The 17,567-nt window shown below is 41.6% G+C and overlaps 1 protein-coding gene across 6 annotated transcripts in view; it reads left to right on the top strand.

Moving 5' to 3' along the window:
• ehbp1 (EH domain binding protein 1) overlaps positions 1-17,567 on the top strand; it is a 149,825-nt gene that overhangs the window by 99,461 nt on the left and 32,797 nt on the right. For 2 of the 6 annotated variants that reach the window (XM_030441823.1, XM_030441819.1), the window contains 5 exons: positions 1,845-1,901; positions 4,612-4,766; positions 9,695-9,833; positions 10,382-10,485; positions 13,446-13,569. In XM_030441823.1, coding sequence (XP_030297683.1) covers positions 1,845-1,901; positions 4,612-4,766; positions 9,695-9,833; positions 10,382-10,485; positions 13,446-13,569 — 579 coding nt within the window. Of the gene's footprint in view, positions 1-1,844; positions 2,157-4,611; positions 4,767-9,694; positions 9,834-10,381; positions 10,486-13,445; positions 13,570-17,567 lie in introns of all 6 variants that reach the window. The other 4 variants (XM_030441821.1, XM_030441820.1, XM_030441818.1 and 1 more) reach the window with 4 other exon arrangements.

Genomic DNA, 17,567 nt, shown 5'->3' with positions numbered 1-17,567 from the left:
TGATGGCTTGCAGGGGTAGCAACTGCTACCATGCACATTTCCCACTGCTTTCCATTTCCTTGAAATTGGGGTTATTATTATAATGACCATTATTAGGCGTCTCTAGTTGTTTGTTTCAGATTCCTCCACATAACACCCTCTTTTGGTTGTACTGTTCGTGTTGATGGGGTGCACTGCATGCAAATGAGAGGTGAGATTGAAGACAGGTGAGGATGAAGAGTGTGTAAAGTTGAGGATGCAGTATGAGTTCTATAGTGGACTGAAGAGAAAGTGCAGAAGCCTCTTGATATGATGTCAATCAACTAATGGATTGATCAACCAATCATTACAGCTCTGGTGACAGGATTATATAGAGTGACAGGAAGAAGGACAACTAGGTAGGTCAGAATAGCCGCCTTCGAGTTTAGAAAAGGGATGAGGGAAACAAATCGAAAACTAATAAACCCTAAACAAGAAGAAGTGAGATCAGCAACTTGTTAGGTGAAACGACAGAAGAAAGACAGCGAGGAAAAGGGAGGGTAGCACTTGATTTATTTGCTCTTTCAGCTTTTCTGAATTGGACTAATTGTTGATCTCATTAAAAATGGAGTTGGAGGAAAGAACGGAACAAGAGAGGAGGAGGAGGTGGTGAGGAGAAGAGAGAAATGCTGTTGGCTGTGATACACAAGGCCTGCCGAGCAGAACGGCTAATCCTAGCCCCCACACTCTCTTTTTCTCTCCCTCTCTCTGCCTTTCTCCCTCTCTCCCCTCAACACCATTCACGGTCCTTTAATGCAGCTCGGGCTGCCCCCTCCAAGTGTCTGCCCGCAAAGAAACTTTCCAAACTCCATCACCATGGCCTCCCATTAATTAGGCCCCAGCCAGCCACGCAGGAACGGCGCTTGCAAGCACGCTCCGCATCGTAGCTAGCAAATTAGAAAAAAAAAAAAAAACAGGAAATGCTGTTATTGTGATTCTCCCTCCTTCTCTCTTTGTTCTCGGTCTCTCTACCCACCAAGTAGTAAATAGCAGAGGAGGGAGCCCGCGATGTCAGACGCTGTATACCGATTGTTTTGTTTTAATCCATGGTGGGTTATCCATGCAGCTAGAGCTGCTCAGGTCTCCATTTGAGTTTCTGCTAACATGTTTTTCTCTTTTGGTCCTAATGTGGAGACACTGTTGTTTCTATTGAGCCCCTCAGGAGACTTAATGGAATATGTGCTTTCATGTTTTTTTCGGTTTTTGTTTGCCCTGCCTCTTTTATGTGGAACAAGAAAGGCAGGCAGCAGATCTCTGAATGAGGGGATTTAAACCGAGGTCTCAGTTTCACTTTGCGTGTCAGACATTTGTGAGCCCACAGACACAGACAGACACTAATCAATCACAGTCCCTCCTCGTCACTCAGGTGCTATTTATTTTGTTAAATATGAGAATTATTGATTAGTTGCACACACAATAACAACCCTGCAGGGACACACAGAGCCTAATGAGTGCACAACAAATGGGGTGATGATCTTTTTGCAAACAGAATGAGTGTCATCATCCCATCAAGTGTGCTGAAATGCTTAAGCAGACGAAGGGGAGAGGACATGTTATGGTGGATTATACTTTTTGAGACGTTTAAGACGAGGATTACTGAATCGGGTCACTTCACATGTGCTCTTATCACAGACTGCTGTTAACACAAACTAACCAAGATTTTTTTTTCTTCTCTCCTCTCCATGTCTTCATTTTGGTCTTTTTTATTCCTTTTAACACATTTCCTTTCACTTCTCTTAAAATCATCCCTATCAAATCCTTTCTGACATCCACACTTCCTCTCCTTTCTAACACTTCCTTCCCTCTGTCCCACTCCATATCCACAGATGTTTTGGATGGAGTGAGAGGTCATCATGAGGATGATGCTGTTGATGGTGAAAGGGGTGAGGATGATGAAGAGGGGAGGGCTGTGGAAGAGCAGCTCCATTTTGGTGGTGGTGGTGGTGGTGGTGGTGCTTCTGCTGCTGCTGCTGCTGCTGCTGATGATGATGATGATGATGATGATACTATTGCTGCTGCCACGTCTGCGTCTGCACTGGTTACTAACCCACTGCCACTGGAGGCTCTTCTTCCAACCACCTCCAGCACCCAGGGGCCCCTGGAGCTTACTAACCCTGGCTCTGAGCTAACTTCTCTGGGTAAAATCGCTGGCTGCGGCTGTGCGGCGCTGCATGTCTTGTCTGTCTTCTAACTAACTCATTCACCTGCTTGGATCTTCTTTCATGTATTTCTGCATGTTCAGTGGTCATTTTATGATCATATGTACCCCAATTACTTCACACATTTTTTACCTCTTGAATTCTCCTTTTTACATTCATAAAATCATTGAAAGTATGCCCTTATTTTCAATGATGCTGAGAATGCATTTTAAAGTAAATACAAAAAAAGATTAACAAAAAAAACAATTCAAGGCAATTTGATTTGTACAGCACATTTCATACATCAAGGCAATTAATGTCCTTTAAAAGATTGAAATACAGCAAAGGTGAAAGATGTAAGTACAGGCAAGTGATACAAGTTGCTTGAATTTAAAAGTAAACTAGTGCAGTGAAAACTGAAGGATAAAAAAGCTGAAATGGCAAAGAATATATCAAATACTCCTGTATTGAAATGTGAAATTAAGTAAATTAAGCCAAGAGCTAAACTTAGGGGATTAGTATTAGCCACCACAAACAAAAGAACACAGTTAAGAACAGTTACATTCAAGAGCAGAGTGCTTTGTAACCATGCTTCTATATCTAATCATTTTGTAGTCTAAACTGCCCTAATCAAACTAACTTTGTACAATTTTTTAATCACTTACGCTTACACTTTGCCTTGTTTCATCATTCAGCCACACACTTAAGCGCATGCTGTCTATCTGTCAGTGCATCATCGTGAATTATCCTCTCTCCCCTGCATCCTATTGGCTCCATACGCATTGGTGCTTCATATAGAAGGAGCTTACTTACGATACACATTTGTTAAGTGTCACAGTCTTGTTGGTGTTTTTCCCACATTCTCTTTCATGAGAAACTTCTTTGAGTAGTAATTAAAAAAACCCAGAAAAGTGCTCCCCAGACAAAAATAAAAATCATATCTTCAGGAAAGCATTTGCTCGAATCTTCAGAGGTAAAACTAATTAATTTGTTTTGTGTTTAATTTATTTTATTTGCTTCCTCAATTTCCTGCCGATGTGAGATAGGTGAGAGTACAGTGAGGTACCAGAAGAAACAAACATGAAAACGGGACGAATGCTTCCTTCAGCTTTGAAGTGCAGTATCTCTGCACTATTTGTTTTTTTTATGTTGCTCTCTTTTTTCTTCTTTGTTGGTGGTTATTTTTATGTAGTGAGGAAAGAAGTGGATGGTGGTGATTGTGACAGTGAAGTAGCTGATACCACAAATAAATGTTCTGTTTTTGTCGCTGCCCAGATCCTTCACCCCACCTCCTCTACTCTGCATATAGTGCTTCTGTTTTAGTGCACACTGTTTGTGAGTCCGTTCATGTGTGTCTTTGTATGTCCTTGTCTGTTTCTGGTGACAAAGTTAAAGAGAGTGTGTCTATGTCTGGCATCTGTATGCATGCATCATTGGATATGTGTGTGTGTGTCACAGAGGGAGGTGACACATGAAACGGTTGCCCTCCTGTTCTTTCATCTTCCTCAGTGCAGTGGTCTGTCCTGGCAGGGGAGCTGTGGTTACCAGTCCCTGGAAAATAAAGCTGTACGGAGCTACTAGAAGGCAGAGAGAGAGAGAATGAAGGGAAGAAAGACTAGAACAGACAAATTAGGAATGGCTGGAGGTTAAGGTTTGATGGATGGAATGAGAGGCAGGACTTCTTGCACGATAGTTTGGAGAAAACCTAAAACAACCAGAAGTTAAGATGCTGTCTAAAGTTGATGAGGGTTTTAACACAACATAATAAGGTAGTAAGTGTTAATGGTTTGATGACAGAGAAGCTGAATTCGACATAGCAAGAACAACAAGTTAGCAATCAATGGAATCCATGTATTGTGTTGCAGAGATAGACCAGAGTTTGTGGTAGTGTAATAATTGTACCGCCTGATTTTTATCAATGGGGATCAACTAAATATCATAAACTCTTGAGAAAGTCAGTCAAAGAACAAACACTTAAAAAATGAATCAGTTTCTCGCTCCCTCCATCTTGTCCTGTGCTCACTGTGGTGATATCACTGTACACTCAGTTCCTCAGCAGCTCTCTGCAGTACAAACAGGACTTAAGGCTGCAGAGTCTGTCCAGATCTTTATCTCCCTCTCACATCATATATATATACACTATTCTGTATATCTCTTCCCACTCATGTGTTAGTGTGTATATGTTCCTTACCGATTGCTTTGCCCAAGTGTGTGTGTGCACATGAATGCAAACTAAGTTGTCTCACCTTTCTCGTCTTTTTAACTTTCTTTGAGTATCAGTCTGTGTGTGTGTGTGTGTGTACTGTCCGTCTTTGTTGAATTCAAATGTCAGTACTGTAGTTTCTCTGTAGTTGTTTTGCTCTTTTATATTTTGTTTATGTTCTGTTGTATTTTTGATGTATGCACACACTCTTTGTACTCATTATCCTCTTGTTCTCCCTCTTTCTCTCTCCAGGAACAAACAGTAAGCATCCGGATCTGAAGCTGAAGAAGCTGGTGGACGTCAGCCCAAGAAGAGTCACGTCCCCTTCATCCCCATCCTCCACGTCCTCCTCATCCTCGCCCACTGCCTCCTCCACCTCCCCACTCAGCCCCACAGAAGGACACGAGGTACGCACATACTCACCTCAAAACATCCACCGGGCGTCTTTATTTTCTGTCTTTTTTCTCCCCACCTCTCTTTCCTTTTATCTCTCTCTCTCTCTCTTTCTTTCTCTCCACACCATCAAAGGGTCATCCAATCAATCAGGTCCGACTGACCCCGGTTGTCAGCCGGCTGACCCTGTGTACTCATCAGTCAGTCAGACCACTTCATGTAAGACCATAGTTTATCCCTCTCGTGTCCATATGAGTCCGTCTAAAGCCATGAGACGCACACACTGGCATCATAATGCTCAACATAACCCGTCTATTGACTATGACCTTTTCAAACAGTTGGTGTGTGTGTGTGTGTGTGTGTGTGTGTGTGTGGGTGTGTGTGTGTGTGTGTGGGTGTGTGTGGATAGGTGGAGTAGGGGGTTGTTGCTGAATGTGTCAGTATCTTCTGATGTGAATATTGAGTCAACAAGTAGTCAGCCAGTCTTAACATCAGTTTAATTGATTTTGAATGTCAAGTGGTATAAGGTGTGCGTGTGTGCGTGTGTGTGTGTGTGTGTGTGTGTGTGTGCGTGCGTGTGTGTGTGTGTGGCTGTCAGTACAAGTGAATCCCTCCATGCTTATGGCAACACAGGGTGTCTTTGATCATCGATTCACATAAACTCCCTCTTGTGTTCAAAGCCTAAAAGGCTTAGTCCTTTATGGCCAAAGGAGTGTATGTGTGTGTGTGTTTGTGTGTGTGTGTGTTACCATTTGACCCTCACAGAAGTAGAATCACCATTTGGTTGACTCCTAACCCCTGTCTAAATCACCATACTGTTTTTAAATGAACTATCAACTTCTTCTGAGTCTTCACCTTACATGGCTCCCCCGGGTATGTCGGGGTGAACGCGATGTATTACACACTCTCAAGTAAAAAGCCCTTTATAAATGTATTATACGTAACTGCTTATCCTGCCATTCTTAACAGAAGTAGATTTTGAATTTAATGGCGTAGAACTACGGATGAAATCTTTTCTTTAATTAATCGACTACCTTGACAAACAATTATCAGTGAATCATTTATAATGATTTTGTTTGATGCAAAATCAAAGTTCAAAAACCATTAGGAGTTCAAAGAGTAAATAAAGTAAACACCAAGTTAGTTGATTGATAAACTAATAATCCCTCACTCCAGTAAGTTGTGAGGTCAGAATTGCAGATCTTTGTTTGATTCTGTGTTTGGACAAAATGGCAACAGAATTCACACAGATTGGTAATCACAACTTCCTGTGGAGATATGGCATAATGACTTAATTTTAATTGTGCTGTTAATACACTTTACGTGATTAATCAGTTAATGAACATCCCGTTTTAGAACTATAGAGTTTGTTACTGGAATTACATTAAAATATGACTTAGCTGATGAACTCCACCTTCATGTAATCAAGTTATTGTCACCATCATGATATGAATCTGTATGGTTTGTATGAAGGGTTTTTGGATTGAAGATGCAACAGGTATGATTCTTATGTCGTACATCATGAAATAGTCATAATACATCAGTCGGCGTATTCTGTCTCATAAAGAACTTGATCAAGCATTTAAAAATCAGTTTCCAGCCCAGTTCGGACTTCTTTAAACTATGTTTTGTGTAACTTGTTTTGAAATGTAACAGCAGGACGTACAAGGGCTACTGACAAAGCAGTTCTCAGTAGCTTTAACTCCACAACTTTTCTATATCAGAATGTTGTATTTTACATATACAGTAACTCTACTACACTCAGTTTTATGCCCAGACAAGCATCACTTTTTCATCTTGTCACAATATTGTCTTATGCAGTATTTAGCCATTAATTATACTCGGCTCAAAATTTGTGCCATTTACTGTATTGACACTAAAACGATTTAAATGTGTAGCTGCACAAAATTAATATACTCAACACATAACAATTAGTAAACGTGTATTAATATGTTTATGTGCAGTTTTATGAGTTTACTTCTTCTGTCCTTTGAATAAAAAGGATAAACTGTCTCGTCACATGAGGATTGGGCATCCCAAAAGTCCTTCAGGCGAGTGGAACGACCTGCAGGAACATCACACACACACACTCTCACTCCCTCTCATTAGCGATTGTGTGTATGCGCAGCCTTGGTAGCGCACGATAAGGGCATGCGACGCTCAGCAGACTGCAACGTTAGTCACGCAGCCCCCTGCATGCACATTCACACACCAAAAGCACTGACTCACCACCGCCACCGAGATGATAGCAGAGATAAGAGATAAAGAGGGAGAGGGAAAGAAAGAGTGTAAAGAGGGAGGGAGGGAGAGACCCCAATATCTGCTTGTACCAGAGTCTAAATGGGAGACAGAGCTGTGGCCAAGTGGGCAGGTGTTCTGTGTGTGTGAGTGAGAGAGAGAGAGAAAGATGTGTTTGTAGTTTTTAAGAAGGTGTTCATACAGGTCTGTGTCCAGGCTTTCTGCACATATTCAAATCTCACCAGTCATAATGTCCGACCAAAGTAAGGATAGTATTTGTCTTGATATTATATGATAATATTATATTGTAAAAATTGTGTGGGACATTAAAGTCTTTCAAATTCACAACAGTTAAACAATAAGTAGTAATTGGGGAGACAGCCTCAGTGTCCTAATCAGTCTCCCCAGAGATTTACTCTTCTGCTAAATCAACAGTTCCCTGTATATATTGCAGGGGCTTGCAGTTTTTTTACCAGTCAACACACTGAAATGTAGGAGAAAGAAAAAAACTGAAAATATGACAAGGACAACAACATTAATCCAATAAATCCTTTGACGTCCAATTAACAATTGTTGTTTCACTTCTCCTGTAAACAAACCTAAGAAATATTCATAAAATCGGTCACTTGAACGCGTCATTTCGATCATCAAATTCAAAGGCAATATCAGCAATGAGAAGATTTGAGAAATCGAACTTTGTAAAAATCTAAATGACCAGTGATCTGTTGATCTTGTAGTTGGTTTAACTGTACCGAGATTTGTTGTCCTCTCTGACTTTTATTTTTTCAATAGAAAAGCATCACTGTGCGTTCAAGTGCTGTTGGAATTATTATTATATTTTTCCAACTTTGAAAATTCACATGAATGCCTTCTCAAGTCAACTTGGAAAGTCGGAGAAGTTGCCATGTTGAAATCATATGATGCTGAAACATGGAAGACATCTGTAAACGATTGTAAGAAACATTTATCAAGTCATTGTATCTTTTCTTTTGTGCTTCCTTGTCACTCAAATACTGGATATGGCTGTCAACGTGTTTGAAAGCTCTGAACAATAAAATGCAAAACAACTTCTTTTTTGCATCCATGTTGCTCCCACATGACACAACATGAAGACGCCAAAGTCGGAAGAGCAATTTCCTAACTCCTGATTAACAAATCACGTAACTACTTAAGTTGCACATCACAGAATCACGCCTCCTCCAAAGAGGCTTTTATGTGAAAATACTCGCTATTAGGCCTCAACATTAATGGAACCAAGAACTGATTTGGCACCTAAGAACACATTTTTGTGATTGTTACTAGATGGATGGAGAGATTCATTTTAATTCTTGAGGGAAATTAAAAAACATCAGACCCTCAAACAGCAGAGAGAGAGAAGGCCTTTCACTTTTCCTGCAATCAGTAATTTAACTGTACTCTCTGCCCTTAAGCTTGATATGCACACAAACAGTAGCCGTCCACACATACGGGCTCTGGCCTTATAATTTAAAATGTTTAATTGGGCATTTCGTATATAGCACTTCATAAATAAATTTGCCTCGATTTGACTTGACAGGGTTTGAAGAGGATGGTTGGCGCTGACTAATAGACAAAACAAAGTGAGACCAGACTAATTGCTGACATTGTTTTTGAAAGTCAATAATCTGAAGCTAAACTAACAACTCCCCATCTACAGCTCGTTCCCCGCCCACACTGTCTCTATTAGCTCTCCTCGCTCCACACACCCTGCTTGACTATCTCCCTCCGTCTCAAGCAGTGGAACATGTTTGCCCTAATTGTCGACTTTATTACACGTTTCGCCGTCTTATTAACGTTGCCACAACGTCAATCTTAGCCCGAGTCGGTTTCTTTTCCACTCGGCTTGGCATATTTGGAGTCCTGGTAATAAAGCATTTCTGCATGCCGTTCTTGATAGTGGGAGAAGCGAGCGTGTAGCTTTTTAACACATGTTCACTTTGAAAACAATAGCGTTTTTTTGCGTTTTGCATAATCTGAATATATTTTCTGGCTCGGGGTTTTGTTGAAAGTCAAGTTAATTGCCTCCTTTTTGTCTCTCTCATGAGTGAGGAAGAGAATGGGTGTGTGTGTGTGTGTATGATTGAGTGTGTGAGTTAGTGGGTGACTGTGACTGAGAGTGTGTGAGTGAGGTGTTCACACAAACCACAATGAATCTAAATATCAACTTCTACCAGATTCATCTCATGGCCTGTCAGTAGGTACATTTCCTTGCATGTTTACATGCACACTAATGGGGGGTGTGTGTGTGTCTGTGTGTGTGTTTGATCACAATAATCACAGCAGCTGTGAAAAACTGAAACGGCTGCCTAATAACAGTCTGAGAGCTGATGTAAGTGGCTGTAGAGGCTCACAGAATAATAGATGAGATGTCGAGAGGCAGCAGATTAATTGCTGACATTGTTTTTTAAAGTTGATAATATGAAGTGTTTTGAAGTGAATTAAACTTCAGTAATTATTTAGAAGTCTCTTTGTACTTCTTGAAGTTTCTTGTGTTCACCAGTTGTATTACGTGTTGAAAAAAGGACAAATAAACAAAACATTTACTCTATGTCCTCTATTGCAACACAGTTATTTATGGCACAATTTGTAATCCGATTCCGATACCAGAAATACTGTCCTCGACTTCCCGTTTGCAGCCTATTTGTATTCCTGTGGCATGAATGCACATTTTCTCTGCCTTTGACAGAATAACGCTGAGGAGCTGCGAGCTGAGCGGCTGCGCAGAGCGACAGAGAGGTTACGCAGTCCCGTAGTCTTCAACAAGGATTCTGCGGTCAGGAAAACACAGCTGAAGTCCTTCAGCCAGTATGTGGAGAACAGACCAGGTGGGGACAATGCAACACACATATGGACACAAACATTCACAATGCACACAGTATTTACACAAGGAGGTATATTTGCACTCAGCAACACATGATTTGCATACATCCAATTCACACCTGAGAGCAGGTAAATGGCAGGACGTGCACGGACAGTTATCTGTCAAAAGCAAATCTGCTCTGCTTCAAATTTCCACTGTTCTTAATGCATTTCAAGCCATACGAGCCATCTCTAACAGCAGAATAAATCTCATGGAACAGAAGAAAAGGGGGCTTTTACAGCTCAGCTCAGTCACTAAAAGAACTGGAGGTTGATTCTCTAAATATGAGGAATTCATTGTTTTATTGTTTGAGAGAAGTATATCAGGCTTTCTCATGACTAGTCAGTAAAAGCTGCAGCATTAACGACAAATAAACTAGAAATAAGTCTTGTGATATCTCTGTGATATTCACACTTACATGCTATGAATGAAATAAATCTGTTTACTTCTGTCTGTATCTCACTGTGAATGTCTTTACTTCCTGTTTTTCGTCCGTCATGTCCTTCGTCCCAGCAGAGGTGAAGAGACAGAAGTCTAATCCCGAGGATCTGAGGAGGGCTGAGGAGGACCGAGGTTCACCGACAGAGCTCGATATTCGCAGACCGTTTGAAGAGGAGGTTTGTCATTTTCTTTCTGTTAAATCATACTTGTCTTTGCAAGTTGTTAGCACTTTTGTTAAAGTGAGTCACACTTGCACCTTTAGCTTTGTAAAGCCTTAGAGGTGTGCTTGGTAAGGTGAAATAGGCGAGTTCAGGATTGGTCTTTTTGTATTTCCTGTTACTCTGACTTCTTTCTGTCTCTAATGTCTTGTCTTCAATGAATCTCTCACTGAGCTTTTCTCTCGAGGCTTAAATTTCCCTCCTCTTCACCTCTCGCACACACTCTCTCTGCTGTCCTCTCTTCTCCACAGAGACATCCGAATATTGATCTAACACACTGCCGTTTTAATTATAACAATGGTAGATATCAGCTGCTCTGCCACTTAGAGGTGTTCGTGTGTTTGCACTTGAAGGACACGTAGGCACGTAACTTCTTTGCAAAGACACACACTCACACACATGCGCACACTCTTCTCAGCCTGTGTTTGAACTTCCGCGTACAAAGAGTGTGTCTATAAGAATGCTATTATTTCAATCAGTGTGTGTGTGGGAGTGTGTGTGTGTGTGCCACTGGAGACCATGGGGTGAATCGCTCTTCCCAAGCAGCCTTCTCCTACCCTCGACCCTGCGCCCTCCACCCCGGTCCCATGCGTGCCCACACACACACACACATGAACACACACACACACACACACACACACACACACACACACCCTCCTCCTCCCAGTGCCTGGGCCCCAGGGTTAATGGGTGTTCAACCTTTCCATTATCCCGATCAGCCAAGAATTACCTGCTGAATGATGTTTGCATTAATATAATATATATGGTAATTTCCCTCCTCTTAATTACGGCTGGGCCGAGCGCGGCAAGGGGAGTGGGCTGATCATGTGTAAAATTGATTTGCCAAGGAAAAATATGGTGATAGAGCGAGAGCGCGCAAGGGGGAGGAGGGAGGGGGGGAAGAGAGGCTGCTGGGAATCAACACACACTCGCACAAATCACACGTGCACAGAGGCACACACTCAAACGCTGGAAAGAGTACAGGGGGAAAAGTGCTGGCCTGGGTGGAATGAAAAAAAAAACTTTCTCTCTACTGCTCACTAGTTCTCCTTCCCATTAAGAAAAACGAAGTGCATCAGCAATAAAATGGAGATATTTTTTCGGATGCATCCTCAGTAGTGAATTTGAATAAACATTTCTCCTCACTCAGAGGAGTTTCTCCTGAGAATAGCAAGCAGTCAGGAGACAGAGGTGAAGAGGGGTCAGAAATGGAGTGTGTATTAAGTGCATATGGTTATAGAGTGATGAGGGGGTGTGTGTGTGTGTCTGTGTGGAAGTACGTATAGTTATGGATTGGCTGGTGTTTGTGTGCATGCAGAGTTAGAAGAACGTCTTGAACCTGAATGCCAGGGTTAGTTTATGGGACCAAAAATAACTTTAAACTGGTTAAATTAAACTTGTTTCTGATTTATGTAAAATGTGTGCAGTTTAGTTAAGCCTGTCCTCCAACAACACTGATGACCCTTCTACCTTTCTTATTTTTTAAATATTCACAACAGGAAACATAGAAAAAGCCTCTCAAGTGAGTCAGACAAAGAGGTCATAAAGACATGATTTAAATTATCTCAAATACACGGGAATGCTCATTGATATTATAATAATGATCTTTATTTATGTTGAACCTTTGTTAACAAGATGCTTACACAAGAAAGAATACAGTTAGAAGAAACAACATGATGCAAAAACACAAAACTATTTTATTTTTATAGCACCATTCAAACTAAATGCAAATCAAAGTGCTTGACAGAAATATAGAATTGCATTGAAATAAGACATTAAACATTATGAAAAGGTTGAAATTGCATTTTAAAGAGAATAAAAACAAAAGCAAGCAAATGAAATGTTACAGATTAAAAAGAAGTTATGAATCTCATTTATTGGAAAGCTACAGAAGACAGTAACGTTTCCAACCCTGATTGAGAAGAGCTGAAATTTTAACAAGAGCTTGGGTAGTCAGGAAGCTTGTTCCACAGGTGGGAGGCATAGAGACTAAAAAGTTTGACAAAATAGGTAGAAAGTCATGCATTGAATAGAAAAGGCCCAGTCACCTCACCAACCTAGACTTAGGGACAACCATTCAAACCATATCAGAGGACCTTAGGTTGGGATTGGTCTGGGTGCCAGACCATGATGAGCTTCACAGGTTTAAAATGATGTCTGCTATAAAAAATTTAAAAAAAGTATAATTTAGCTCAGAGAGTAACAGCACAGTCGAGTTTACCTTGATGACGTGTAGGAGCTTTGAGTCACCTGCAGCTATACATCTCACCTGTTCATTGTGGCTGTTGCTTTTCTATCACTGATCGAACTATTGATTATTATTTCCTCATTCACCATATTTTCACCTATGAGGAGGTAAAATGAACCAAGCGGACACAGACATATCATTTTATTCTTATAAGATTGATGCAGCCCATTTGATTTTTCTACATAAACTTCCCAACATGTTTAGCGCCAGTTATAATGAGGAAAATCCCTGAAAACTTGTAGGTGTTATCTTGATTGTTTCACATGAATAAAGATTTACGAAACAAGAGACAGCAACAGATAGTCATTATTCGTATTTATTGAAGTAAGTAAATTTATTGAAATTGTCTCTCTTGTTTAATGCATGGAAGATTTGTGGACACACTGCTCATCTATTCATACATTTTCACTCTCCTCCACACTCTGCTTTATATCTTTTCATTTCTTTTTTCACTCTTCTGTTTTTTCCATTACCTTTCTGCGTCATTCCATTTCTGTGTTTCTCTATTCTCCCTCGTTCTGTCTCATCTCTCCATCCTTTTCCCTCTGTTTAATGCTATATCGCACTACTCTTCCTTTTCTTTCGTAACCATTTTCTCTCTCTCTCTCTCTCTCTCTCTCTCCCTCCTTCTCTCTCTCCCTCTCTCGCTCTCTCTCTCTCTGGTTGACAGAAGGCGTTCAAAGACACCAGTCAGTATGTGGTTGGGGAGCTGTCTGCACTGGAGAGCGAGCAGAGGCACATAGACGCCCGAGCAGCTCGCGTGGAGAAGAGGCTGCGCTATCTCATGGACACAGGTACCCCAAGCCCAATTACACTGGAAAAACTGTTTTGGCAAATTGAGCGTACGCACGCACATACACACGCATGTGCACTCAGGGAGTTTGTGTGTGTGTGTTTATGTGTGTGAGAGAGAATCTTTGAAGCCTCCCCCCCACTCCCTCTCCCCTCCCTCTCGGTTGAATGTTGCACGACGGAGCGCTGGGTGGATATGAAAGGAGGGGATGGAGGAGGAGGAGGGTGGAGAAGGGAGGGAAAGGGTGGGTGTGGAGGGAGAGAGAAGGGGGGAGTGTGTCTCGGGGATGGGAGAAGAAGGGAGACCTCTCTGGGCTGGGGTGATAAGGGAGCCCTTCATGGGGGAAACGATAACTGGGTGCGATAGCGGAGCCCCAGCCGAAGTCTCCGCTGCAGCCGTTTGCCAGCCGCGGCCCCAGCCAGCCAGCCAGCCAGCCTCCACACTATTGAACAGTGCGCTCAGCCATGCACGGCTACACACATACACCCTCCTTCCCCTAGAACATATCTGGCCTTCATTGATATGCTGTATAAGGAAAGACGGGGGTGAGTTAAAGGGAGGAGAGAGGGAAAGGCAAAGAAATGTAAAAAAAAAAATAATAAAATCACGAGACAACACAACATGAGCACTGACACAGTTCACAAATCCACGACAGACACACACAAATGCTTACACACCCGCGCATACAAAGTGCAATCTGGTTTGGCGTATGGAGCCAGATTTGGAAGGTTTTTATTTAAGATTTGGCCGGGGGTAAAGCCTTGTTAAGACATGAGACAGTGTGCCGAGCCAAAAGAGGGGCCTTGGCTCCGTTAAGTCCCTAACTGAAATTGGAGAATAGCATCCCATTTGTGATACTAAACCATCCCATTCCTCACCAAAGAATGCTGCCGGAAAAAAAAGACAACATGGATCCAGGAAGTGTAAAATTTTTATGTTTGCAAACGTTCTGAGCATGTAGCTACAGTAGTAATTCAGTAGCAGCTCTCATGCTTTTTTTCCTGATCTATCAGTAGCCACCTCGGTGGATTTAGCCCCCAAAAATCCTAAAAAAGCAACACAGGAAGGATAGAAGAGGAGGTTTTTAGAAAAGGAAACTGGGGCGGTGGGATTTGCGCTCACCTTCCCCATCCCATTTGGGTCTTGATATCGAGACTATCTCCCCTCCGTTTGTTGTGTTCGCTCTCCTCCTTTTCGCCTCCCTCCTGCCTCTGTGCCCTCTTCCCCTGTCGGAGCGCATGCCATTGTGTCAATCTGAAGGGCTGTTTTTTCCTTCTTCTTCTTCACCCACTGATAAACCAGCCGCTAGCCAGCAAGACGCCAGGTTATTTACTTCCAAACACCTTCAGCCATAAAGATTTCTCTTTATATAGTTATATAAATATATATATATATATATATATATATATATATATATATATATCTATACTTGGGTCCCCTCCTGAAAAATATGATTCACTAGAGAAGGAAGAGGGTGACAACAGGAAAGGCGAGGACAAAATAATAAAAGGATATCACAAAGAGAAATTCACCTTGGTTGCTTTTCACCCGTTCATAACATCAACGGGGAATGAAATCGAGAAAATGTGGTTTCAGCACATCAACACACTGACGACCGGGTGATCTCGTACAATACATTTTAGAGATAGGTTATGTATTATATCCTTTAAAAAATTGTAGTTTTCCAGTCCTGTATTTGGTCAGTGGTGCTTATAGTTTTCTTCAACAGCAATAAATGGTAACCATTTTTAACTGCAAGGCATCGGTCAGTATTTAGGGCTCAATAAAGAATTAAAACATGCTACCTCAAATTGGTACCAATCCCACACTGGCATTGCTTTTTGAGAAACTGAAAAAAGTTGCCACATGATTTTGAGCCGTTTTCTCACTTCCTGAAAGTGTATTTCTGTTTCCATATCTCATTTTGCAGCACTTATCCCAGAGACTCATCCAATAGGTTATGGATTGTGCCTGTAGGCCGAGGTCTGGAGGCATCAGAGCGAGATGCGCCAGTGACAGGTGGTAACTAGAGTAACCTTTTATCACCTCAGCAACTGAGGTCACCTTTCTATAGGCTGTCATAGATGATAGATATTTCTCTCTGGACCCGGAATGTCTGATTGAAGTTCTGGCTGATTGGCTGTAAGCAAAACATCCCATATTGATCCATCACATCTGACTGGAGCCTGTACTTGGGGACATAGTGAGAAATAACCACCAGCTAACAGTAAATGTTGATATTTTTTACTCTGCCAGCCAATGTCCAGAGGTCCTCTAATGTCCCCAATATCTCATTCGATGTCTGTTTGAAGTTTGGGACAGATCAGCTCTTTCCTCAGATGGCAATAAAAGTCGTGATTAAAGTTCAACAGAACCTGCTGTTCACAGGCTCATTTAGTGCAAGTTGTTTGCACCATGAGTGTAGTCATTGGAGATAAAAAAAAAAATGGTGTCCAAGCATGTTTGCATGTTGGACAACATTTTTTATCTCCTATGACTTCATGTGACCTGATACCTGGTTGTGAAATCCACCACCAACCATTATCTACTTCCTCCACTATACTCGTGTATCTGTCCAAAGTAAATTTTCCTGCTTGTCAGTTCTAACACATCGAGCATTTGAACTACATCACCTGTCACACAAGACAGGTGTGTTTTTGCACAGCTTCTATGTGTTGACATGATCATAATCTATGTCTCTGTTTGCAGAAAATCACATTTTGTCCAAGTAAAGTTGACTGAGCATGCAGGCTTTCTGCTTCACACATTAGCACACAGTTCATTCATTAACACCTGGAAGCAGCCCACTTCTTTCTTCTTCCTTCTTTCTTTGATCTTGTGTTTATGAAATACCAAACATCCACAGATGGTTTTGAGAGCCTTTCTTAGAAAGGCTTGGACAGAAATAAAATTCAGCATCACGCTCCGCTATTTTAATTGAGCTGGACTTCAGATGTGATCTCAAAGGAAGATTAGATAATGAGGAACTCAGTGGATGTATTTAAGAGAGGAATTCATTGCCCTTATTCGTGTGATGAGAGATCACCTCTTGAAACAAAGTTTCCACTGAAAGGTTAACGGTACATTAGAGTTTGGTGTATTCTGAACAATTTTAGATTTTATCCACCTGTTTAAGAACGTGTATGTGTGTAGATCATATCTAGGACTATGTGTAGTTTGTTCATAGACACAGAGCTGACTTTCTAAGCAGGGTGGATGTCATAGCAGTGCATATGATCATATGATTCAGACCTCTTGAGGTAAGTTTGGGTGAGCTCAGTGTGCAGCGGTGCTGTGGTAGCGCACAGCGCTGCAGGACTGATGGGCAGATGTGAACAGACAGACCGACTGACCCATGACAGATTGTTCATCTCTCTGCTCTGGCAGCAGAAAGCCTGGGAAGATCCACTGAGCTCTGCTGGTCCTCAGTATTCCCTTCTTTGATATCACATGCTTTGTCATTCCCTCAGCTGTGTTTTCTCCTCTTGTCTCTGTGCAAAGAGTTTGTCTTTCTGCTTATATATGCATGTGTAATGTTTGCCACAAGGAATGAAGTCTAATTTTTTATTCCTCCTGTTTTTAGTTTTTTTCTGTTCCCATATCAGTATTCTTTTTTCTTTTTTCTCTCTTTGTGTCTTCCTCTTACGCTTTTCTTTCTCAACCCTCTCTGCCTCTCCTCATCACTTTTTATTTGCTCAGTTCCTTTTTATCCCTGTGAATCTTTATTTCTGTCTCCTTTCTCTCACCCCTGCTCTCTCCCTCCTTCTCCACACATCTCCTCCTCTCCTCCCCCTTCTCTCCCCCTGGTTTGGGCACAATGCAGCTTTCTGCGGCATTTTCTATTACGCGGCGGCCCTCCCCAGATGAATCCCAAGTAATTGGGGTGGTTAATTTATTTACTCAGAGGCAGTTCACAGCACATTAAATAATAGAGATAATTGAACAAGAATTGTCAAGTGTCTTCTGATATCAGACACATTACAGGAGGGAGTGTGCATA

The sequence above is a fragment of the Sparus aurata genome, chromosome 15, assembly GCF_900880675.1.
Source record: "Sparus aurata chromosome 15, fSpaAur1.1, whole genome shotgun sequence".
In the NCBI taxonomy this organism is placed as follows: Eukaryota; Metazoa; Chordata; class Actinopteri; order Spariformes; family Sparidae; genus Sparus; species Sparus aurata.
This window is presented reverse-complemented; position numbering and strand designations above follow the sequence as displayed.